The sequence below is a fragment of the Callithrix jacchus genome, chromosome 1, assembly GCF_049354715.1.
Source record: "Callithrix jacchus isolate 240 chromosome 1, calJac240_pri, whole genome shotgun sequence".
Lineage (NCBI taxonomy): Eukaryota > Metazoa > Chordata > Mammalia > Primates > Cebidae > Callithrix > Callithrix jacchus.
Window position 1 is genome coordinate 140677309 of NC_133502.1, and position 25987 is coordinate 140703295.

Below are 25987 nucleotides of genomic sequence, written 5' to 3' on the forward strand. Positions count from 1 at the left end.
ATTTTATGTGCTTATACATTTTTCCATAGTACTGTAGATCATTTTAGTGATTAAATTTGACACTTTTGACAGAAAAACAGGTCAATGAGTTCCTTGGGATCAAAAAGGGGTTGATTGCAAATGGACAGGAGGGAATCGTAGAGTGATTCTACAGCTGTTCTGCATCTTGATTATGGTATGACTATGCATTTGTCAAATCCTTTTTTCTTTTTCTTTTTTTTTTTTTTTTTAAAAAGACGGGGTTTCACCATGTTGGTCAGGCTGGTCTTGAACTCCCAACCTCAGGTGATCCTCCTGCCTTGGCCTCCAAAGTGCTTGGATTACAGGCATGAACCACCACGCCCAGCTGCACTTGTCAAATCTTAACAGGATGAATTTTACTGAATGTAAAATCATATTTCAATAGAGATGACTTTATAAAAATAAAAAAAAAAAAGACTTTTATGGGAACCAACTTTTTTTCATTTAACATGTTACCATATATGTAAAACTTGGACAGTCTTCTTAAGGAGCCACAATCTTCATCTAAAATTAGTAATGGGCCTCCTGTGATTACAGGCTCACACCTGTAATCTCAACACTTTGGGAGGCTGAGGTGGGCAGATCGCTTAAGCTAAAAATACAAAAATTAGTCTGGCATGGTGGCACTGTGTCTGTAGTCCCAGCTACTCCAGGGGCTGAGGTGGGACGATTGCTTGAAGCCAGTAGGTGGAGGTTACAGTGAGTCCAGATCATGCCACTGCACTCTAGCCTGGGCAACAGAGGGAAACTCTGTTTCAGTTTAAAAAAAAAGAAAATGTACCCTGGTGGGAAAGTACCAGGTGATGCCTGACACTGAGTGTAAGTACTCTGTTTTCTTTTTTTTTTTTTTTTTAATATTATTTTAAAATTTTTGAGTGCTGTTTTCTTTACCACGTTTACCACCAGAGGGCACCAATCAGTCAAGTCAATCTACATACTATTAGGAAACAATATGAGAAAGCTGTAGGAAGCTGTTTCTAGCATTGCTTCTTTTAACGAATATGTTTTGAGCACTTAATATGTGCCAAACATTGGAGTAGCAGATACAGTGTTTTGGAATTTATAGTCTTGAGTACCTACTATGTGCCTGAGAGAAAACAGGCAGGGGATAGAAGGTAGGGTTCATTTGTAATTTTGTGATTACTCATTGTCTTCCTGTCCTTGGCCATGAGTCTCTTGAGAACAATTGCTTAGTGTCTACTTTGTGTCAGATGGTGTGCCTGTTGCTGAGGATTCAGGGATAAATAAGACCCAGTGGCAGTCTACTAATAAACAATGTCTTACTGGCTAGAATAAAAACACATGAGCTAGTTCTGTGGAATTCCAGTTCCTGTGACCTAAAAATAAAGACCCTTGATTGTAAAACTCATTAACACATTGAGCTGTGAACCTCCCAGCATAGAGGCATGCCCGAAATGGATGCTTAGTGAGTCTGTGAGTTGATATGAGCCTAGGAGGCTGCTTCTGGTCTGGGTGCCAAGTATACGTTCCAGTGGATTAGACTAGGGCTTCATCATCCTTCAGGTCAGGGTGGGGCTGTGATGACTTTTCAAGGCTGAAATGCTTTGAAGATGACGTTTCTGCCTGTTTATCTGCTCACAGCAGATATTGCTATTAAAGGTGTCAACATCATCTTTCACATTTCCAGGTCAGCAATCCTCTTGTCCCTAAATTGACTGGTACTGGAGGGAAAGCCAGATGGGACATAAACCATCATTTTGATATGAGGGGTTGCATTCACTAGGATACTCCCTCTTCTCTGAGGGGAGCTCTAATTCCAGTAGAGCTCAGTCTCAAGATTTGGACAGTAGGGTTGGCAGCTAGAAAAGGATGTTTTAAAACACTGAGAACTCATCTACAAGAAGAAAAAAAAGGTCAAAAAAAAGAGGGGGGTGTCTTCCTAAGTGTGGATCATGTAGAGTGACTCCCTTCCAAACAGTACAGTATAGAAAATGGGAAGGGAGGGGCAGAGTAAGTTTACAGTAGAGAGACGACACACTTCCTCATCCAGGCGATCAAGGTCAACATCAACATTGCTATGTTGCTATTTGTGTCCTTAATATGATGTGATGAAATGGCATTTTACCTCTGTGATCTTACCCTCAAAAACTTATAATCTCAGTCTAATCATGAGAAAAGCATCACAATCGCAATTGAGGGACAGTCTACAAAATACTTGACCAGTATTTTTCCAAAACTGTTAAGGTCATCAAAACAAAGTCTAAGAAACTCTTACAGTCAAGAGGAATCTAAGGAAACAGGAAAACTGAATGTAGTCTTGTATCCTGGATGAGATCCTGGAACAATGAAAGGTCATTAGGTAAAAATTAAGGAAGTATGAACTTCAGTTAATAGTAATGTATTAATATTAGCTCATTAATTGTAATACATGTGCTCTAATGTAAGATGTTAATAAAAGGGGAACTGGGTGCCAGGTATAGGGGACCTCTACTATCTTCAATTTTTCTATAAATCTAAAACTGTTGTTGGCTGGGTGCACTGGCTCATGCCAGTACTCCCAGCACTTTGGGAGGCTGAGGTGGGTGGATCACCTGAGGTCAGGGATTGGAGACCAGCCTGGCCAACATGGTGAAATCTTGTCTCTACTAAAAATACAAAAATTAGCTGGGTGTGGTGGTGCACGCCTGTAGTTCCAGCTACTTGGGAGGCTGAGGCAGAAGAATCGCTTGAACCCAGGAGGCAGAAGTTACAGTGAGCTGAGATCGCGCCACTGCACTCCAGCCTGGGTAACAGAGTGAGACTCTGTCTCAAAAAAAAAAGGATGAGCCTTGGCAACATCAAGATCCCTCCTTTACAATAAAATTAAAATTAAAAAATTAGTTAGGCATGCTGACATGCACCTGTGGTCCTGCTACTTGGGAGACTGAGGTTGCTGCTAGTGAGCTATAGTCACTCAATTGTACTCCAGCCTGGGCAACAGGCAACCCTGTCTCAATAAAAGGTGGGGTTGTGGTGGTATTCAGAATACTGCTATGCCTTAAAGTTTTTTCTTTCTTCCAAGTTCCTGTTTATAAATCAGTCACTATGCTAAATGCTTTACATACATTTAATCATTACAATGGCATGTGTTGGGTATAATTAATCTCCTTTTACAGCAGCTGATGAAACAGCGGGGTGTGGTGGCATGCACCTGTAGTCCTACTTGGGAGGCTGAGGTGGGAGAACCATTTGAACCTGGGAGGTGGAGGTTGCAGTGAGCCATGAGCACGCTGCTGAGCTGTGGCCTGGGCGACTGAGCGAGACCCTGTCTCAAACAAAACAAAACAAACTGATGAGACAGGGAGAAATAATGTGTGGAACTTAGGGTTGGAACCAAGATCTGTCTGATTCCGAAATTGTGTGTGTAGAACTCTCACAGTATTCTGGCTTTTCTAGGAAATGGTTTTCAAACAGTTGTCCTAGAACATGCCTTCCTAAGAGAAAGAAGTACTGTATTTTTTTTTTTTTTTTGAGACGGAGTTTCGCTCTTGTTACCCAGGCTGGAGTGCAATGGCGCGATCTCGGCTCACCACAACTTCTGCCTCCTGGGTTTAGGCAATTCTCCTGCCTCAGCCTCCCGAGTAGCTGGGATTACAGGCACACGCCACCATGCCCAGCTAATTTTTTGTATTTTTAGTAGAGACGGGGTTTCACCATGTTGACCAGAATGGTCTTGATCTCTTGACCTCGTGATCCACCCGCCTCGGCCTCCCAAAGTGCTGGGATTACAGGCTTGAGCCACAGCGCCCGGCCAGGAGTACTGTATTCTAAACCACGGAGACCAAAGACTTCCCACATCTCACTTTGGTTATGATTATCTCTAAAGTCCCTCAGTTCCAGGGTGGACATTCAAGCCAAAAGGACCTCTAAGGGGTCAAAGTTCAACCACAGTAGTTTATATTACAAATGGAGAAGGCGTAGGGCAGCCTGAGCACTTGCCCCAAATCACAATGAGAAGGGCTAGAGACCCAGTTTGTGATTGTCTCTTTTTCCTCACAACTTCCTCTTTGTAGTCAAGAAGGGAAGCAGAAGCTGACCTTTCTGTCTTCCCCTGTTTCTCACGTGGAACTGCCGCACCCAGGGTGGGTAACGTGTCCAAGGACACACTTGCCCGTGGGCTGGCCTGCGCGAAGGTCTGTTCCCACCGATAAGACCCACATTCTCAGCACATCCTAATCAAGTAGCTACTAAGTGGAGGGACCGCAGACTGGGTGTCACCGGGAGGGGCCTACAGCGAGCAGGGCCAGTTCCAGGATGGCTGTGGAGGTCCTGGATCCACAGGGGGAAGGGCGCCGAGAGCCGGGGGACCTGGGTTCCTTTCTGGGACACGCCTTTGGAACTGCAGTGTCCAGCCGTACAACAGTCACCCTGCGCCCACCCTCAGACCCCGCTGCCTCTGGGCTCTTTATAGGCGGGGGACACGCGCCGGCGTCACAAAGCGCCGCGACCGCGCGGGAGGCTGAGAGGAGGCGTGGAAGCGGGAGGAGAAGGAGGAGTAGGTGGTGGAGGAGGGCGAAGACCCGGGGGAGGTGGGGGAGGGAGGGGCGCGCGCACGCGCGTCGGGCCGCCAGCCGCCAAGAGCCGCCCTCCTCTCGGCGTGCGCTCCTCCTCCCTCTCTCTCGCTCCCTCCCTCCCTGCTTCTCGGCTCTGTCGCTCCCGCGGCGCGAGGCGCTCTAGCTTTCCTCCTCCGCCGCCGCCCCTCCCCCCGCGCAGCCGCCGCCGCCACCGCCGCGAGACCCCCCTCACGCCGCGCTCCCCCCACCCCCTCCAGCCCCGTGCGCCCTCCGGCCCCTGCGGCCTCCGAAGAGAACGAGAGGGCGAGCGAGCGCGGCGTTACCGGGCTGGCCCGGCCCCCTCCCTTCACCATCGCCGGCCCTCCGCCGCCTTCCTCCGCTTCCACCTCCTCTCCCCCCCCTCAAGTTGAGGCCCCCTCCGGGGGGGGGAGGCCCGGGAACGGGACCGGGAGCGAATTCTCCTAACTCCTTCGACCCCTCCTCTCGCCCGGCCTAAGTGTGAGGGGAAGAGCCCGGCCCGGCCAGCGTCGTGTGTGAGGACGACCCCGGGCGGGCCCACGGGCCGCGTAGGGCCTGGTCCGGCCCGCCGGGTGTGTGAAGACCCGGGTCCGGTGCGGTCCGGCCCGAGGGCGAGCGGAGGGGAGGGGCCTGGTTCGGCCCGGCCGGTGCGTGAGGACTGGGGCCCGGGCCCGGCGCCGCCGCCGCCGCCGAGATGGCCCAGCAGCAGATGACCAGCTCGCAGAAGGCCCTGATGCTCGAGCTGAAATCCCTGCAGGAGGAACCGGTGGAGGGCTTCCGGATCACCCTGGTGGATGAGTCCGACCTCTACAACTGGGAGGTGGCCATCTTCGGGCCCCCCAACACCCTCTACGAAGGCGGCTACTTCAAGGTACCCCCCCCCTCCCGGATTCGGCCTCCGCGGCCGAGGCCTCAGCTCTCCGCAGCTTTTGGCCGTTCCTGGGGCCAGTAGTGTGAGCACGGGCGAGTGGAGGGGGCTCCTCACCTCGGCAGCCCCCTCCCCCATCCGTGGAGGCAGGAAGGCCTTGCTCGCCGAGTGCCTTTTCTTTGTCATGGGGGCGGGGGCGGGAGGGCCGGCTGCACCGGGAAATGGGAGAGCCTCTCTGGTTAGGGTAGTGGTTACGGGCGGAGGAGGCCGTCTTTGTTTCCCTGGCTGAGGGTGGATGAAGAGCGGTGGTCTGTCTGTGCTTTCTCGTCCTCCCATCGAAACCCTCCCTGTGCAGGCTGGAACTGCCCCAGAGGGCAGGGTGACCTGCACCGACAGGATTGGACTTTTTCTTTTTTGGGGGGGTGGGGGTGGAGTGGGGGAGGGGTACCAGCCTGTCATTCCATTAGCTGCCTAGTGCCCTGACATTTTGAGGATTTGCTGGGCTTCTTGGGTAGTGGTAGTGCCAACTTTGCATTCCAGTGGGCGGTGGTGAATAGGACCCTAGGGGTGGCTAAAAAAGAAAAAAAGGGTGCCCGCGTCGTCTTTCCATTATCCATTTAGTGAACTTTTAATTTAGCCCTCTTTCCATTCCCATTCTCTGCTTACCTCAGTCACTGGTTCTTTCAAAATGCCCTTTGTCCTCACCGTGCCACCAAGTTTGCCAAGCTTTTTTTCTACAGGTAGAAATATCCACAGAGGGTGGAACGAGTCACGTAGGGAGATTGATAGCTTCCCACTTTTAGAGACAAAATTGAAACCTGCTCAAGTGGTTAACTGTAGGTAAAGGGGTAGTCTCGCAGATGACAAGTATCATTTGAGGTGAGATGGCTTCTCTGGGTGGGACGTTTGGTTCCGTAGCGACCACAGACATTGTTTCTATTGTTTTATATGGTTTTAGAACAGCGGTCATCATTCCAGAATCCAGTGGTTTTTTTTGTTTGTTTGTTTTTTTTTAACTCCAAGGTAGATAACTTGGAGATAATGAGTGTTTGTTTTGTTTTTATTTGCGTGTTTTTGCAGGGACTAATCACAGATTGAAAGTTTGAATGTTTTAAATGATGGGGGCAGAGACAGAGGAAATGAGTGCTTAGGAATCCATTTAGTTTTATTTTTTTATTTCCAAAATTAAGTAAAATAGGCCAGTGAGTCAATTTTAGTTTGGAAGGGAGGGGTTATCTTGGCACAAGTTTTAAATGAGTATCTTAGTCATGTAGTTGTGATGTGTATTTTTAGGACTACCCAATTACTTAACTCTTGTTTTCTACTCTTCTAAAGGTGGAAACCTCAGTTTTAGGCTTGAAATTAGGTCAACTTTATAGAAGATGGGATTGATACTGCAATGTTTAATATTCACTCCTGTGATAGTCACTGAATACCTAGGTAAAGCACGTTTTTAGAATATTATGTAAGAGTGGTACCCCTACCGACTGTTAGGCTTCATCTTTTGTGGTCAGCCTACACTATATTTTAAATATGCAGATATTTAAAATTACTAAGAAAACATACAGGTTATTAGCAACAAAGTGGAAACGGTATTGCTGTGTTTATGCTGAAGCATAAACATAAATTTTTATTTAGGCATACTGGAAAAATTAGTTGTACAAAATAAAATATATGTGATGCCTTTTTTAACAAAGCATTGTTAGCAACATCTGCTGGCTAATGTTATTGGAATAAAGTTTAATTTTCAAAAAGTGTCATTGTTTGGTACAACCGATATTTAAAGTAAGTGAGTACTAGTTTGAATAGTTTCACTCCAATACAGTTAAAAACAACAGCAAAAAAAAAAAAAATTGTATACGAGAGAAAATAATGGATTGCAAATTGTAATATTTGTGCGTAAGTCTGGAATGTGGAGAACCCTCTCTGTTTGAAATAGGTAGTATGGAAGGGATTCCCTGTGTTCATACACTGATTTAAATTAAATGCTTCTGAACTTCAGTCCTTGTTTAGAAAGAATGATATAATCTCCTACTTTGCATTTAGATTTCTTAAGTTTTGAATGTTTTTACCTTTAATTCTGTCATGTATAAAAATTTGTAAACACGAGAAGTTTGTTCAATTTTATCTTCTACTACTTTTTTCCTTGTTATATGGTCTTTTATCCCATGAGTTCTTTATCAGAAAAAGGCTAATTTATGGTCATGAGCAGTTAACACTGGGGATATGCTTAAAAGCATTGTTTTTATTTCACTGCTTTTGTCTTAAGACAAGGCTTTTAGTGTGTTTCACTACAGCTGCAGTTAAAAGTTGACACAAAGCTTTCCCACCATACCATTCTTCTTCTCCCTTATGAAATGTTAGTCATTGAACATTTAGTATAATTTATTTTCAAGTTAAACTCTTTTCCCTTTTTGGCATAGTCATTTCTGAAGGCAACAGGATTGCCAGTCATTCTTTACATTTTTTATACTGTAACTCCTTTAATTTTTACATATTAATAGGTTTCAAACTGATCTTTTTCACCCTGAAATAGTGGGCTCTTGTCTCTTAACCACAGGATCTGCATTGGAGATTCACGAGACTTGTATTTCACAGAATTTTTTGATTGATCCTGCTTTTGCTTATTTGATATCTCCAATCTGTGTGATTCTTAGCTTTGGGCCATATAGATATAGGATGGGCAAAGATAGTTTCTTCTTTCCATTCTGCATACTGTACAATCTTTTTTGGCCTTGCTGTCTTTCTGTCTAGTTTCTTATGTTGCTACCCTGGAGCATACTGGAATTTTATTATGTTACTAGAAAAATAAATTGTTGATCAAGTCAGTAGCCAATGAAGACTTTTAACAAGTTCACTCCCTTTCTTTTGAAAGGAACTTTTTTCAGGCTCTTGTTCTGTCACCCAGTTTGGGGTACAGTGGTGTGATCATGGCTCACTGCAGCTTCCACCTCCTACGCTTAAGCAATCCTCCCACGTCAGCTTCCTGAGTAGCTGGGACTATAATATCTGTTAAGTGATGCGGGGTCTCACTATGTTGTCCAGGCTGGTTTTAAACTCCTGGGTTCAAGAAATCCTCCTTTCTCAGCCACTCAAAGTGCTGGGTTTACAGGTGTGAGCCACCATGCCCGGCTGGAACTATCTTTTCAAATAGCTCCTGCTAAGGACTGTAGCGTAATGTGGGTGCTTGAGTATTGAACCTCCTTGGAACTTTTGTATTATTTAATCTAAAGCATTATAGCAGTGAGTCTAGAGTCAGAAAGAGTACCTTCGTTACGATATGTTAACAAAAATTTAAATGATACAGAAAGCTTAAAGTTTGCAGTTACCTTTTTATAGTTTTTTTTTTTTTTTTTTTGAGATGTATCACTTGTTGCCCAGGCTGAAGTACAGTGGCGCCTTCTCAGCTCACTGCAACCTCCACTTCCTGTGTTCAAGTGATTCTGCTGCCTCAGCCTCCTGAGTAGCTGGGATTACAGGCTTGCACGATAACACCTGGCTAATTCTTTTTGTATTTTTGGTAGAGACAGGGTTTTGTCATGCTGGCCAGGCTGGTCTTGAACTCCTGACCTCAAGTGATCTGCCTCCCTCAGTCTCCTTACTAGGAACACCTTTGTTAGACCTAACACTGACTTTTGTATTTTATTTTCTTTTTTTTTTTTTGAGACTGAGTTTCGCTCTTGTTACCCAGGCTGGAGTGCAATGGCGTGATCTCGGCTCACTGCAACCTCCGCCTCCTGGGTTCAGGCAATTCTCCTGCCTCAGCCTCCTGAGTAGCTGGGATTATAGGCACCCGCCACCATGCCCAGCTAATTTTTGCATTTTTAGTAGAGACGGGGTTTCACCATGTTGACCAGGATGGTCTCGATCTCTTGACCTCGTGATCCACCCGCCTTGGCCTCCCAAAGTGCTGGGATTACAGGCGTGAGCCACCGCGCCTGGCCCTTCTTTTTTTTTTTTTTTTTTTTTTGAGACTGACTTTCACTCTTGTTGCCCAGGCCAGAGTGCAATGGCACCATCTCAGTTCACTGAAACCTCTGCCTCCTGAGTCAAGTGATTTTCCTGCCTCGGCCTCCCCAGTAGCTGGGATTACAGGCATGTGCCACCATGCCCAGCTAATTTTGTATTTTATTTTATTTCATTATTGTTGTTGTTGTTATTATTATTTTTGAGACAGTTTCACTCTTGTTATCCAGGCTGGAGTGCAATGGCGCGATCTCGGCTCACCGCAACCTCCGCCTCTTGGGTTCAGGCAATTCTCCTGCCTCAGCCTCCTGAGTAGCTGGGATTACAGGCACGCGCCACCATGCCCAGCTAATTTTTTGTATTTTTAGTAGAGACGGGGTTTCACCATGTTGACCAGGATGGTCTCGATATCTTGACCTTGTGATCTACCCGCCTCGGCCTCCCGAAGTGCTGGGATTACAGGAGTGAGCCACCACGCCCGGCTGTTATTATTTTTGAGATGGAGGTTCACTGTTGTCAACCAGGCTGGAGTGCAGTGGCACGATCTTGGCTCACTTCAAACTCCACCTCCCGGGTTTCAGGGATTCTCCTGTCTCAGCCTCTTGAGAAGCTGGGATTACAGGCACAAGCTACCATGTCCAGTTGATTTTTGTATTTTTAGTAGAGATAGGATTTTGTGGCTAACCTGGTCTTGAACTCCTGACCTCAGGTGATCCACCTGCCTCAGCCCCAAAAAGTGCTGGGATTACAGGCATGAGCCACCGTGCCCGGCCTAGTTTTGTATTTTTAGTAGAGACAGGGTTTCTCCATCTTGGTCAGGCTGGTCTCGAACTCCCAAGCTCAGGTGATTTGCCTGCCTCAGCCTCCCAAAGTGTTGGGATTACAAGTGTGAGCCACCACGCCTGGCCTACACTGAACTATGTTAAGGAAACTCTTCAAAACTTTTTTTTTTTTAAAAGAGATAGAGTCTCACTCTGTTCCCCAGGCTGGCGTGCAAAGATGTGATCATAGCTCACTACAGCCTGAAACACTTGGGCTCAAGGGATCCTCTTGCCTCACACATCACACTGTTTCAATAAAATTTTTTTTTTATTGTACAGATAGGGTATCATTATAGTCCAGTCTGGTCTCAAACTCCTAGCTTCAAACAGTCCTCCCACCTTGGCCTCCCAAAGTGTGGGGTTACAGATGTGAGCTACAACATCGGGCCAGATAATTTTTTTTTTTTTAGAGACCAGGTTTCATCATGTTGGTCAGGCTGGTCTTGAACTCCCGACCTCAGGTGATCTGCGCACCTTGGCCTCCAAAGTGCTCGGATTACAAATGTGAGCTACCACACCCGGCCAATAATTTTTTTTTAAATAAGTGAACATGCGTTATTTCCTGTGCCTCATTTATTCTGCAAAGAACGAATCTGTTTTCTGCCTTCCCTCTTCCCCCTAAATAACCAAGCCAACCTTAGCCTATGAATTACAGGTGCCTCGCTGGAATTACAGGTGCTTGCCTGCATGCTTGGCTAAATCTTGTATTTTTAGTGGAGAAAGGGTTTCACTATGTTGGTCAGGCTGGTTTTGAACTCCTGACCTCAGGTGATCCACCTGCCTCGGCCTCCCAAAGTGCTGGGATTAGAGGCGTGAGCCACTACACCTGGCTGAAATTTTTTTTTTTTTGAGACAGAGTCTTGTTGCTCTGTTGCACAGGCTGGAGTGCAGTGGTACAGTCTCGGATTACTGCATTCTCTGCCTCCTGGGTTCCAGCGATTCTCCTGCCTTAACCTCCTGAGTAACTGGGATTACAGGCGTGTGTCACTGTGTCACCACACCTGGCTAATTTTTGTATTTTTAGTAGAGATGAGGTTTCACCATGTTGGCGAGGCTGGTCTTGAACTTCTGGCCTCAGGCAGTTCTCCCGCCTCAGCCTTTCAAAGTGCTGGGATTATAGGCATGAGCCACCTAGCCCAGCCAAAACAATTTTTTTTTTTTGAGACGGAGTTCGCTCTTGTTACCCAGGCTGGAGTGCAATGGCATGATCTTGGCTCACCGAAACCTCCGCCTCCTGGGTTCAAGCAATTCTCCTGCCTCAGCCTCCTGAGTAGCTGGGATTACAGGCATGCGCCACCATGCCCAGCTAATTTTTTGTATTTTTTTTTTAGTAGAGACGGGGTTTCACCATGTTGACCAGGATGGTCTCGATCTCTTGACCTTGTGATCCACCCGCCTTGGCCTCCCAAAGTGCCGGGATTACGGGCTTGAGCCACCACGCCCAGCCTAACAATTTTTTTTTTTTTTACAGATGGCATTTCACCATGATGGCCAGGCTGGTCTTGAACTCCTGACCTCAGGTGATCCACCTACCTCGGCCTCCCAAAGTGCTAGGATTACAGGTGTGAGCCATTGCGCCCGGCCGCCAAAACAATTTTTTAAGAAAATGATTTTTTTTGCCTTTTCAGACAGGGATTCTTTTGAGATATTGAATAATTTTCTCAGAGAAAGTGGGTACGCATAAGCTAATTTTATGGGTTTTTTTTCAGAGGGTTAACTGCCGATGAGCTAAGAATCCTTTTTTATGGTATTTAGGTAGCAATTTGGGAGGCTGAGGTGGGTGGATCACGAGGTCAGGAGTTCGAGACCAGCCTGGCCAAATGTTGAAACCCGGTCTCTACTAAAAATACAAAAATTAGCTGGTCTTGGTGACATGCGCCTGTAATCCCAGCTACTCAGGGGGCTGAGGCAGGAGAATCGCTTGAACCTGGGAGGTGGAGGTTGCAGTGAGCCAAGATCGCACCATTGCACTCCAGCTTGGGTGACAGAGTGAGACTCCGTCTCAAAAAAAAAAAAAAAGACAAAATTAAAGACACTTTTATTCCCCCATTCTCTCAGTTAACTTTGAAAATACCTCTTAGGGCATTGCGGTCTCTTTTTCTGGAAGCTGAAGTTGTCTTGAGTGCTGGGTGAACTAAGGCAATGTTATAAATGGAAACACAGTTAAGGTCCAGCGATTTTGGAAACTAAATGAAGTTTCACTTTTTGTTGTTTCTTAAAAAATTTTTCAAACCAAATATGATACCTCAGTGTTTCATGGAATATGCTTTTATTCTGTTTAGTTGATTCCAAGATGCATATTTTTCTACCTTTTAACTTGTTTTTAATTAAGAAATTTCTTAGATGTCTGGGCGTGGTGGCTCATGCCTTTAATCCCAGCAGTTTGGGAGGTGGCAGGTAGATCTCCTGATGTTAGGAGTTTGAGACCAGCCTGGCCAATCTGGTGATCCCATCTTTACTAAAAATACAAACATTAGCCAGGCGTGATGGTGTGTGCCTGCAGCCCCAGCTACTTGGGAGGCTGAGGCAGGAGAATTGCTTGAACGTGGGAGGCGGAGACTGCAGTGAGCCTAGATTGCACCTCTGCACTCCAGCCTGGGCAACAGAGTGGACTATCAAAAAAAAAATTTCTTAGAATCCATGAAGTCTTAAAATTGCCATCAGCTAAGTGGTACTTATAACCTAGTTGTGAGACCATTCCATTGAAATCTTTTGGTAAAATTTTTTAAATGCCAGAATCAATGTCTTAGATTTGATAAATAAGGATTATTTTTTCCTGGAATGAAGGATTTGGGCTCTGATATTCCTTTCTTTACCTTTTGTGTCAGGAAAAGTTTTTGTTGAGGACTCATTAAAGGCATAGCAAATTGTAGGAAAAGTCACTTCCGTAAAGATAGTAAATTAAAGTATTAGGACAGAAATGTGAGGTGTGGACGTTTCTGATGCATTTGTAATGGGCAAATAAAGCAAAGCTGTTAAAGCTTTAAGGCCAATTAGAGCATTTTTCAATATAACCACTATCCATAATGTTAAAATGTTCTGTTCCTCTTTCCAACTTAGTATTAGTGGTCACTTGGAGACAGGTGAGAGAAAAGAGACCATCCAGCAAATTAGTCTACCTCTGATAATTTAGGTATAGGTATGGAAAAATAACAGTGAGGAAGAGGTATAAATTCAGAGTTTAGGACTACAGAATTCCATCTTGCTTAAAGACCATATTGAAAAGGTCTAATTGTTTTATGTTTCTGAACTTCTTTTGAACTGCTTCACATACAACTACAGAGATACCTGAGTTGGCTGGGTCCATGGCTCACGCCTGTAATCCAGCACTTTGGGAGGCCGAGACGGGCATATCACTTGAGGTCAAGAGTTCAAGACCAGCATAGCCAATATGGTGAAACACCATCTGTACTAAGAATAGAAAAATTAGCCAGGTATGGTAGCATGGGCCAGTAGTCCCAGCTACTCGAGAGGCTGAGGCAGGAGAATCCCTTGAACCCAGGAGGCACAGGTTTGGAGTGAGCCGAGATTGTGTGCCATTGTACTCTAGCCTGGGCAACAGAATGAGATTCTGTCTCAAAAAAAACCAAAAAACTACAGAGATGTCTTGAGTAAAATTGAACAACTTTGATTGTGTTATATCAACTTTATTCAAGGCTGGGCCTGGTGGCTCATGCCTGTAATCCCAGCACTTTGGGAGGCTGAGGTGGGCGGATCACAAGTTCAAGAGATCCAGACCATCCTCGCCAACATGGTGAAACCCCCTCTCTACTAAAAATTTAAAAAAAATTAGCCAGGTGTGGTGGCACGTGCCTGTGGTCCCAGCTATTCGGGAGGCTAAAGTGGAAGAATCGCTTGAACCCAGGAGGCGGAGATTGCAGTGAGCCGAGATTGCGCCACTGCACTCCAGCCTGGCAACAGAGCAAGACTCCATCTCAAAAAAAGAAAAAATCAACTTTATTCAGTGAGAAATTGTTATTCAGAGATTATGCTTATGTACCTCAAAATGAGTTGATTCAGAAGTGAATGGAATGATAGATACTAAGTTGAATGACAATTTAGTTCACATCGCCAAGGTTTGATGTTACTTAAATGATATTCCATATGATAATTGGAAAATTCAGGTGTTGGAATACATATTTAAGATGGCAAGTGAATAGTCTACTTTAAATACCTTTATTTGATTTGTTTTAGTAAAAAATACATGTAAAAATATTTTGGTTATTGGATGGGTACAGTGGCTCATGCTTGTAATCCCAGCACTTTGGGAAGCTGAGGCAGACAGATAGTTGAGGTCAAAGTTTGAGACTAGCCTGTCCAGCGTGTTAAAATCTCATTCCTACTAAACACCCAAAAATTAGCCAGGCGTGGTGTCATGAATCTGTAGTCCCAGCTACCCAGGAGGCTGAGGCAGGAGAACCGCTGGAACCCAGGAGGCAGAGGTTGCAGTGAGCCAAGATGGCGCCGCTGCATTCCACACTACAGAGTGGGACTCTGCCTCAAAAAAAAAAAAAAAAAAAAAAAGGTTTTGCTTATTGCTTATTGTCTTTTTTTTCTCCCCTCTGTTCAAATAAAAAAAAAAAAAATTAGCAAAACATGGTGGTTAATACCTTTGGTCCCAGCTACTTAGAAGGCTGAGGTGGGAGGATTACTTGAGCCTGGGAGGTTGAGGCTGCAGTGAGCCATGAGCATGCCACTGTCCTCTAGCTGGGTGACGGAGCAAGACCCAGTCTCAAAAATAAATTATTAAAAATAAATAAAATAGGCTGGGTTCAGTGGCTCGTGCCTGTAATACAGCATTTTGGTAGGCTGAGGTGGGTGAATCACCTGCAGTCAGGAGTTTGACACCAGCCTGGTCAATGTGGTGAAACCCCATCTCTACTAAAAAGGCAAAAATTAGTCGGGTATGGTGACTCAGGCCTGTAATCCCAGCTATTCTAGATGCTGAGGCAGGAGAATTGTTTGAACCCGGGAGGTGGAGGTTGCAGTGAGCCAAGATCGTGCTGTTGCACCCCAGCCTCGGCAACAAGGGTGAAACTCTGTCTCAAATAAATAAATAAATGAAATAAATTAATAAAATTCAAGAATTAGGCTGGGCAAAGTGGCTCATGCTTGTAATCCTAGCACTTTGGGAAGCTGAGGTGGGTGGATTACCTAAAATCAGGAGTTCCAGACCAGCCTGACCAACATGATGAAACCCTGTCTCTACTAAAACTACAAAATTAGGCCAGGCAAGGTGGCTCACGCCTGTAATTCCAGCACTTTGGGAGGCCGAGGCGAGCAGATAATGGCATCATTTGAGACTGGCCTGACCAATGTGGTGAAACCCTGTCTCTACTAAAAATACACCTATTAGCCAGGCATGATGCCACATATCTGTAATCCCAGCTATTAAGGAGGGTGAGGCAGGAGAATCGCTTGAACCTGGAAGGTGAAGGTTGCAGTGAGCCGAGATCATGCCACTGCACTCCAGCCGGGGCGGCAGCAAGACTCCGTCTCAAAATAACGAATAAATTAATAAAATTAAATTAGGCTGAGTGCAGTGGCCCATGCCTGTAATCCCCAGCGCTTTGGGAGGCTGAGGTGGGCAGATAACCTGAGATCAGAAGTGAAGACCGGCTTGACCAATATGGTGAAACCCATCTCTGCTAAAAATACAACATTAGCCAGCTGTGGTGGCACATACCCTTAATCTCAGCTATTCAGTAGGCTGGGGCAGAAGAATCGTTTGAACTTGAGAGTTGGAGGTTGCAGTGAGCCAAGATTCCACCATTGTACTCCAGCCTGGGCAATAGAGCAAGACTTTGTCTCCAAAAAAAAAAAAAAAGAAGTAGTAAACTGTTTTAAATTTTGATGATTTCATGTTTTGTCTATTAAATCTTTTTTTTTGAGACAGTTTTACTCTGTCACCCAGGCTAGAGTGCAGTAGAGTGATCTCTGCTCACTGCAACCTCTGCCTGCTGGGTTCAAGGAGTTCTACCTCAGTCTGGGACTACAGACATGTGCCACCATGCTGGGCTAATTTATTTTTAATTTATTTTTTATTTTTTGAGATCGAGTCTTGCTCTTCCCCCAGGCTGGAATGCAGTGGTGTGAGCTCGGTTCACTGCAACCTCGGCCTTCCTGATTTAAGCAATTCTCCTATCTCAGCCTCCTGAGTAGCTGGGATTGCAGGCATGTGCCAGTGCGTACCACCATGCCCAACTAATTTTTGTATTTTTAGTAGAGACGGGGTTTCACCTTGTTGACCAGGATGGTCTCGATCTCTTGACCTCGTGATCCACCTGCCTTGGCCTCCCAAAGTGCTGGGATTATAGGCATGAGCCACCGTGCCTGGCCTTTTTTTTTTTTTTTGAGACGGAGTTTCACTCTTGTTACCCAGGCTGGAGTGCAATGGCACGATCTCGGCTCACCGAAACCTCCGCCTCCTGGGTTCAGGCAATTTTCCTGCCTCAGCCTCCTGAGTAGCTGGGATTACAGGCATGTGCCACCATGCCCAGCTAATTTTTTGTATTTTTAGTAGAGACAGGGTTTCACCATGTTGACCAGGATGGTCTCGACCTCTTGACCTCGTGCTCCCCCCCCCCCCCGCCCCGTCTCGGCCTCCCAAAGTGCTGGGATTACAGGCTTGAGCTACCACACCTGGCCTTTTTTTTTTTTGAGATGGAGTTTCGCTCTTGTCCAGGCTGGAGTTCAGTGGTGTGACCTCGGCTCCCTGCAACCTCTGCCTCCTGGGTTCAAGTGATTCTTCCATCTCAACCTCCTGAGTAGCTGGGATTACAGGCATGCGCCACCATGTCCGGCTAATTTTTTGTATTTTTAGTAGAGATGGGGTTTTACCACATTGGACAGGCTGGTCTTGAACTCCTGACCTCAGGTGATCCGCCTGCCTTGGCCTCCCAAAGTGCTGGGATTTCAGGCATGAGCCACTGCACCCAGCCTAATTTTGGTATATTTAGTAGAGACAGGGTTTTACCACCTTGGCTAGGCTGTTGTTGAACTCCTGACTGAAAGTGATCTCTCCAGCCTCCCAAAGTGTTGGGATTATAGGCATGAGCCACTGCACCCAGCCAAGATTTTTTATTAGTAGATTTTTCTTTTTAGAAGGAGTCTCACGCTGTCACCCAGGCTGGAGTGCAATGGTGAGATCTTGGCTCACTGTCATCTCTGCCTTCTGGGTTCAAGCAATTCTCCTGCCTCAGCCTCCTGGGTACCTGGGACTACAGACTCACAACACTACGCCTGGCTAATTATTGGGCATTTAGTAGAGACGGGATTTTAACATGCTGGCCAGGCAAATCTCAGCCTCCATGGTAGCTGGGACTATAGGCGTGTGCCACCACATCCAGCTAATTTTTTTGTATTTTAGTAGAGACAAGGTTTCACCATGTTGGCCAGAATGGTCTTGATCTCCTGACCTCATGATCCGCCTGCCTCGGCCTCCCAAAGTGCTAGGATTACAGGCATGAGCCACTGCACCCAGCCAAGATTTTTTATTAGTAAATTTATTTATTCTTTTTCTCTCTTTTTTTTTTTTTTAAGATGGAGTCGTGCTCTGTCGCCAAGACTGGAGTGTAATGGCGCTATCTTGGGCTCACTGCAGCTCCTCCACCTCCCAGGTTCAAGCTAGCCTTCTTAACCAGGCTGGTCTCGAACTCCTGACCTCAGGCAGCCCACCTGCCTCAGCCTTCCAAAGTGCTAGGATTACAGGAGTAAGCCACTTCGCCTGGCAACAAATTGGTTTAATAGCAACTTTACCATTAATTTAAGGTGAGAGTGGGAATGGTGCCACATTGAGAAAAATATAAGTGTAAGAATTTGGTTTTAGAGACATTGGATACTCAGAAATGTGGAAGAATGGGGCAGTTTAAGAGATGAGAAATTAAAAAAAAAAAAAAAAAAAGCTGGGCATGGTGGCTCACGCCTGTAATCCAAGCACTTTGGAGGCCAAGGTGGGCGGATCAGCTGAGGTTGGGAGTTCAAGACCAGCCTGACCAACATGGTGAAACCCCGTCTTAAAAAAAAAAAAAAGAGAGAGAGAGATGAGAAATTACCTAATGGGTACAATGTATACTATTTGGATGATGGGTACACTAAAAGCACAGGCTTCACCTCTCAAAATATCCATGTAGCAAAACTGCATGGGTACCCCCAAAATCTGTTTTTATAAAGTTGGTTTTGGCATGAGAAATGGTGATACAGTACCTCTGAAAGTAAGAGGTGATAGAGGATGTTAAATTTCTCGATACAATATTGGTTTGCTCTTTTAAAATAATAATGCCTTGATATTTTCCAAATATATTCAAGCATCATAGAAGAAAGAAACCTAAGCTTAGGGAAACATTCTTTGCAGTTTTCTCATTTGAGTCTAGTGGGTGGTATTTCTTATTTTTTTTTTTAAATTAATAAATTATTTATTTATTTTAAGAGATGGGGTTTCACCATGTTGGCGAGGATGGTCTCGATCTCTTGACCTTGTGATTCACCTGCCTCAGCCTCCCAAAGTGCTGGGATTACAGGCATGAGCCACCACGCCTGGCCATGGGGGGTATTTTTTAATCTGTATTACAGCATCTTTAGATCAGTGCAATAGTTTTATTAATTTATTCTATATTTGAATTTCCAAATTTCATAATTCTTTTTTTTTTTTTAATTCATGAACAACCGCCTGTAATCCAAGCACTTTGAAGGCCAAGGTGGGCGGATCAGCTGAGGTCAGGAGTTCAAGACCAGCCTGACCAACATGGTGAAACCCCGTCTTAAAAAAAAACAAAAAAAAAAACAACCACACCTGGCCTCATAATTCTTTAGATATCTACCTTGCTGGTTGAACACAGTGGCTCATGTCTGTAATTCCAGGGCTTTGAGTGGCTGAGGTGGGGATCACCTGAGGTTAGGAGTTTGAGACCAGCCTGACCAAAATGGTGAAACCCTTGTCTCTACTAAAAATGTAAAAATTAGCTGGGCATGGTATTGTGTGCTTCTAATCCCCCCAACTTGGTCAGCTAAGGCAGGAGAGTCACTTGAACCTGGAAGATGGAGGTTGCAGTGAGCCAAGATTGGCCACTGCATTGGGAGTGAGATTCCCTCTCAAAGGGGAAAAAAAAAATCTGCTTTCCTAATTTGCTGCGTGGGCAGCTGGTATTTAATTTGAGGGATAAACTCCAAAAAAATCAGATTGTGTGGCTTATTTAATAGCAAACATAGAAATTTGGATTTTAAACATTGAATGATTTCTACCTCGTTGAAAATAACTGTGATTCCATTTATAGTATTATTATAATTAATATTAAGAATTAGTAGGTTGGGCACGGTGGCTCACGCCTGTAATCCCAGCACTTTGGGAGGCTCAGGTGGGTGGATCATGAGGTTAGGAGATCGAGACCATCCTGGCCAACACGGTGAAACCCCATCTCTGCTAAAATAAAAAAATTAGGTGGGCATGGTGGTGCATGCCTATAGTCCCAGCTACTTGGGAGGCTGAGGCAGGAGAACTGCTTGAACCCCGGAGGCAAGATGCAGTGAGCCGAGATCGCACCACTGCACTCCAACCTGGTGCCTGGCAACAGAGGGAGACTGTCCCCTCCAAAAAAAAAAAAAAATTAGTAGAGGCTGGGTGCAGTGGCTCATGCCTCTAATCCCAGCACTTTGGGAGGCTGAAGCGGGCCAATCACAAGGTCAAGAGATCAAGACTATTCTGGCCAACATGATGAAACCCCATCTCTACTAAAAAATACAAAATTAGCTGTGCATGGTTTCGCGCGCCTGTCATCCCAGCTACTCGGTAGGCTGAGGCAGGAGAATTGCTTGAACCTGGGAGGCAGAGGTTACAGTGAGCCGAGATCGTGCCACTGCCCTCCAGCCTGGCTCATGGTGACAGAGTGAGACTCTGTCTCAAAAAAAAAAAAAAGTAGAGTAGGCTGGTCCAGGTGCCGTGGTGTTTACAACTAATTGATCACAATCAGTTACAGATTGCTTTGTTTCTTATCCATTCCCACTGCTTTGTTGAACTAGCCAAAAAGAAAGAAAGAAAAAAAAAAGAATTGGCATTTACAAGAAATTGGAAAATATGTAGTAGTTCTTCACAGAAACAGACTGGTGGCTGGGTGTTCTGCTTCACACCTGTAATCCCAGGGGACTTTGGGAGGTTGAGGCCAGTGGATCTTCTGAGCCCAGGAGTTCAAGACCAGCCGAGCAGCGTGGCGAGACCTGTCTACAAATAGAAAATGAAACAATGGCTTAGGTCTTAGGAAAAATAGATTTTTAAGTCTACTTGTAATCATACCTGATATATGTAATAAGGCAAAACAAAAAACCACAGTTTTGTTATTCAAAAGAATGACTTCTTCGTATGACTTAAGACTTTTTTTGTCTTTTTTTTGTGCAATGGCACCATGCACCGTCTTGGCTCACTGTAACCTCCACCTCCTGTGCTCAAGCTATTCTCTTGCCTCCGCCTCTGGAGTAGTTGGGATTACAAGCATGTGCCACCATGCCCGGCTAATTTTTATATTTTTGGTAGAGATGGGGTTCGCTAGGTTGGCCAGGCTGGTCTCGAACTCTTTTTTTTTTGAGATGAAGTTTCCTTCTTGTTGTCCAGGCTGGAGTGCAGTGGTGCAATCTTTGCTCACTACAACCTCTGCTTCCCAGGTTCAAGCGATTCTCCTGCCTCAGCCTCCCAAATAGCTGGGATTACAGGCATGTGCCACCACACCTGGCTAATTTTGTATTTTTAGTAGAGACAGGGTTTTTCCACGTGGGTCAGGCTAGTCTGGAACTCCTGACCTCAGGTGATCCACCCGCCTCCGACTCCCATCATGCTGGGATTACAGGCGTGAGCCGCTGTGCTCAGCCAGTATATTTGCTGCATTAAAGGGTATCTATTTACATTTTACTACTCAAATTGCCCTTCAAACATTGTATTTCATAATGTAATGAATATAGATGTTCTCAAAGTATACAATTTTGTAAATCTGATAAATGAGTCTTTATGATGGTTGCTTTAATTGTGAATGAAATTTTGGTTACTTTGATGTCATTGGCCATTTTTTAATTTTTTTTTCTTTTTGAGATGGAGTCTCACTCTATAGCCCAGGCTGGAGTGCAGTGGCGTGATCTTGGCTCACTGCAACCTCTGCCTCCCAGGTCCCAGTTCAAGCAACTCTCCTACCTCAGCCCCCCAAGTAGCTGGGATTACAGGCATGAGCCACCATGCCCAGCTAATTTTTGTATTTTTTAGTAGAGGTGGGGTTTCACCATGTTGGCTAGTCTGGTCTTGAACTCCTGACCTCGTGATCCTGCCCACCTCAGCCTCCCAAAATGCTGGGATTACAGGCTTCAGCCACCATGCCAGCCTTTTTAAATTAAAAAAAAATTTTTTTTTGAGACAGTGTTGCTCTGTCACTCAGGCTGGCGTGCAATGGCAATTTCAAGCTCACTGCAGTCTCTGCCTCCCCGGTTCAAGTGATTCTTGTGCCTTAGCCTCCTCAGTGGCTGAGATTATAGGCATGTGCCACCACACCCAGCTGATCTTTGTATTTTTAGTAGACATGGGATTTTGCAAGTTGGCCAGGCTGGTCTGGAACTCCAGGCCTCAAGTGACCTGTTGGCCTCCCAGAGTGCTGGGATTACGGGCAGGAGCCCCCCATGCCTGACCTCATTGGCCATTTATAATACTTAATGCAAGTTTTCTATACTTGTGCTTTGCCCATTTTCTTGTGGTGGTTGCCTTTTTTTTGGACTAGGATAAAGACTCTTGTATATAAGAAGTCCTTTGTCATAGTGTTGCATGTTGGAAATAATCTTTTTTCTATATGCCTTTTACTTTTATTTATTTATTTATTTATTTATTTTTGAGACAGAGTTTCGCTCTTGTTACCCAGGCTGGAGTGCAATGGCACGATCTCGGCTCACCACAACCTCTGCCTCCTGGGTTAAGGCAATTCTCCGGCCTCAGCCTCCTGAGTAGCTGGGATTACAGGCACACGCCACCATGCCCAGCTAATTTTTTGTATTTTTAGTAGAGACGGGGTTTCACCATGTTGACCAGGATGGTCTCGATCTCTTGACCTCTTGATCCACCCGCCTCAGCCTCCCAAAGTGCTGGGATTACAGGCTTGAGCCATCGGGCCTGGCCTACTTTTATTGTTTTGAGATAGGATCTCACTCTATTGCCCAGTCTGGAATACAATGGCATGATTATGGCTCACTGCAGCCTTGACCTTCCCGGCTCAAATGATCCTTTTACCTCAGCCTCCTTGAGTAGCTGTAACTATAGGCTGTGCTATCACGCCTAGCTAATTTTTGTTTTTGTTTCTGAGACGGAATCTCAAAGGCTGGAGTTCAGTGGCGCTATCTCAGCTCACTGCAACCCATGCCTCCTTGATTCCAGCAATTCTCCTGCTCAGCCTCTGTAGTAGCTTACAGGCATGTACCACCAGGCCCAGCTAATTTTTTTTTTTTTTTGACATGGAGTTTCGTTCTTGTTGCCCAGGTTGGAGTGCAATGGCACAATCTCAGCTCACCACAACCTCCGCCTCCTGGGTTCAAGCAGTTTTCCTGCTTCAGCCTCCTTAGTAGCTGGGATTACAGGCATGCACCGCTACACCCAAATAATTTTGTATTTTTAGTAGCTATGGGTTTTCTCCATGTTGGTCAGACTGGTCTCGAACTCCTGACCTCAAGTGATTTGCCTGCCTCGGCCTCCCAAAGTGCTGGGATTACAGGCGTGAGCTACTGCGCCTGGCCTGATACTTGTATTTTTTAGTAGATACAGGGTTTCACCATGTTGGCCAGGCTGGTCTTGTACTCCAGACCTTAAATGATCCATCCTCCTCGCTTCCCAGAGTGCTGGGATTAGAAGCGTGAGCCACTGTGACTGGTCTATTTTTTTTTTTTTTTTTGAGATCGAGTTTCGCTGTTGTTACCCAGACTGGAGTGCAGTGACACGATCTTGGCTCACTGCAACCTCTGCCTTCTGGGTTCAAGCAATTCTCCTGCCTCAGCCTCCCGAGTAGCTGGGACTACAGGCGCGCACCAGCATGCCCAGCTAATTTTTGTATTTTTAGTAGAGACGGGGTTTCACCTTGTTGACCAGGATGGTCTCAATCTCTTGACCTCATGATCCACCCGCCTTGGCCTCCCAAAGTGCTGGGATTATAGGCGTGAGCCACCATGCCTGGCCTAATTTTTTTTTTTTTTAAGATGGTGTCTTGCTCTTGTTGCCCAGGATGGAGTGCAATGGTTGGATTTTGGTTCATTGCAACCTCTGCCTCTCGGGTTCAGGTGATTCTCCTGCCTCAGCCTCTTGAGTAGCTGGGATTACAGATGCCTGCCACCAGGCCCAGCTAATTTTTATAGTTATAGTAGAGACCGGGTTTCACCATGTTGGCCAGGCTCATCATGAACTCATGACCTTGGGTGATCTACCTGCCTTGGTCTCCCGATGTGCTGGGATTACAGGCGTGAGCCACTGTGCCCGGCCAGTTTTTGTATTTTAAGATATATGATAGGCCAGGTCTGGTGGCTCATGCCTGAAATTCCAGCATTTTGGGAAGCCATGGTGGGTCGATCACTTGAGGTCAGGAGTTTCTAGACCAGCCTGGCCAATACGATGAAACCCCATCTGTACTAGAAATATAAAATTTAGCCGGGCGGGGTAGCACGTGCTTGTAATCCCAGTTACTCGGGAGGCTGAGATGGGAGAATCACTTGAACTCGGGAGGCAGAGATTGCAGTGAGCCAAGATTGCACCGTTGCTCTCCAGCCTGGGCAAAAAGAGTGAAACTCTGTCTCCAAAAAAAAAAAAGAAAAAGAAAAGTATGATAGAGCTACGTTATTCAAGACAGTGTGGTATTGACTAAAGGAACAAATAGGAAGTCTAGAAATACAGTTGCATGAATAAAGTAAACCTATTTTTTGAGATGGAATTTTACTCTTTTTGCCCAAGCTGGAGTGTAGTGGCACAATGTAGGCTCACTGCAACCTCCCCTGTCAGTTCAAGCCATTCTTCTACCTCAGCCTCCCAAGTAGCTGGGATTACAGGCGCCTATCAACACGCCCACCTAATTTTTATATTTTGTATTTTTAGTAGAGAGGGTTTCACCATGTTGGCTAGGCTGGTCTTGAACTCCTGACCTCAAGTGATCTGCCCACCTTGGCATCCCAAAAGTGCTGAGATTTTAGGCATGAGCCACTGCACCAGGAACTTCAAAAACTCAATGGAGGAAAAAACCCAGTAACTCAGTTTTAAAAGTGAGTGAAAGTCACAGGTGTGGTGACATGCACCTATAGTCTCAGCTGCTCAGCAGGCTGAGGTAGGAGGATCACTTGATCCCAGGAGTTTGAGGCCGGCCTGGGCAATAGAACAAGATCTAGTTTCTCAAAAAAAAAGGAGGAGCTACTATAGACTACTGCTGGGGTCAGCACTCTCAGTTACTATGTTTATATCTACAATTACTTTCTGCCAGGATCAACAACTTATATTGTACATGAAAAAATGAAATGTCATGCCTTTGGTTTTTCAATTAAAAAGACAGATGCCGAGCTTCCTCACCTGTCCCAGGAGGATAATAACACTATTTGCCTCCCAGGGAGGTTGAAAAAAAAAAAAAGATGTCAGGATTTTAAACAATAATGCCTAGAACTAGAAAATAGATCTATAGAAGGAATATAGTGTTTAGGTTTACTATTTTTAAAATCCCTTGCAGAGCCGGGCGTGGTGGCTCATGCCTATAATCCCAGCACTTTGGGAGGCCAAGGCGAGTGGATCACGAGGTCAAGAGATCGAGACCATCCTGGTCAACATGGTGAAACCCTGTCTCTACTAAAAATACAAAAAATTAGCTGGACATGGTGGTGCACGCCTGTAGTCCCAGCTACTCGGGAGGCTGAGGCAGGAGAACTGCTTAAACCCAGGAGGCAGAGGTTGTGATGAGCCGAGATTGCACCATTGCACTCCAGCCTGGGCAACAAAAGCGAAACTCCGTCTCAAAAAAAATAAAAAATAAAATCCCTTGCAGTCTGTCCTTATCTAAGAACCAGAATTATTTATGGTGTTTCATATAGTATTTATACCTAGAAGAGACCTTAGTGATTATTTACTTCCCCTCGAGAAGGAAATAAATAGCTTTGAGTTACTTGGGGATTTTGTTGAGCTAGCAATACAACCCAGGTTTTGTTTTGTTTTGTTTTTTTGTTTTTTTTGAGACAGAGTTTTATTCTTTCGCCCAGGCTGGAGTGAAGTGGCGAGATCTTGGCTCACTGTGACCTCCATTCCCCGGGTTCAAGCCATTCTCTGTCCTCAGCTTCCTGAGTAGTTAGGATTACTAGGGCACGCTGTCATGCCCGGCTAATTTTTATATTATTAGTAGAGATGGGGTTTTGCCATGTTGGCCAGGGTGGTCCCAAACTCCTGACCTTAGGTGATCCACTCACCTCAGCCTCCCAAAGTGCTGGGAATTACAGGTGTGAGCCACCACGCCCGGCCTGCAACCCAGGTATTCTTAAGCTTACTTCATTAAATCAGTGATAATAATCACTAATAAATTATTTAATACCCTTTGGTTAAACTTTAATAAAATTAAAAAAAAAATTTTTTTTTAGTGCTCTCAGCCGAATCAAAACTTTAATTAAATTCTATTGTAGTTTTAAGAAGTCAGGTTTATGGAGGCATAATTTATACATTAAAATTAATCTTTTTAAGTATATAGTTCTATGAATTTTGGTAAGTGCATAGTCATCCAGTTTTTTAAAGAAAACAATGACAACAGCAGGGCAGT

General features: G+C 45.3%; 1 protein-coding gene across 4 annotated transcripts in view; it reads left to right on the plus strand.

Moving 5' to 3' along the window:
* Positions 1–4657: 4657 nt before the first annotated feature.
* UBE2R2 (ubiquitin conjugating enzyme E2 R2) overlaps positions 4658–25987 on the plus strand; it is a 112936-nt gene continuing 91606 nt past the window's right edge. For 3 of the 4 annotated variants that reach the window (XM_035308134.3, XM_078370834.1, XM_002743021.6), the window contains exon 1: positions 4658–5424. Coding sequence is in view for 1 of the 4 variants with exons in the window: in XM_002743021.6 (XP_002743067.1) it covers positions 5248–5424 (177 nt within the window). In the remaining 3 variants the exon portion in view is untranslated. Of the gene's footprint in view, positions 5425–6745; positions 6862–25987 lie in introns of those variants that run through there. The other variant, XM_078370831.1, reaches the window with a different exon arrangement.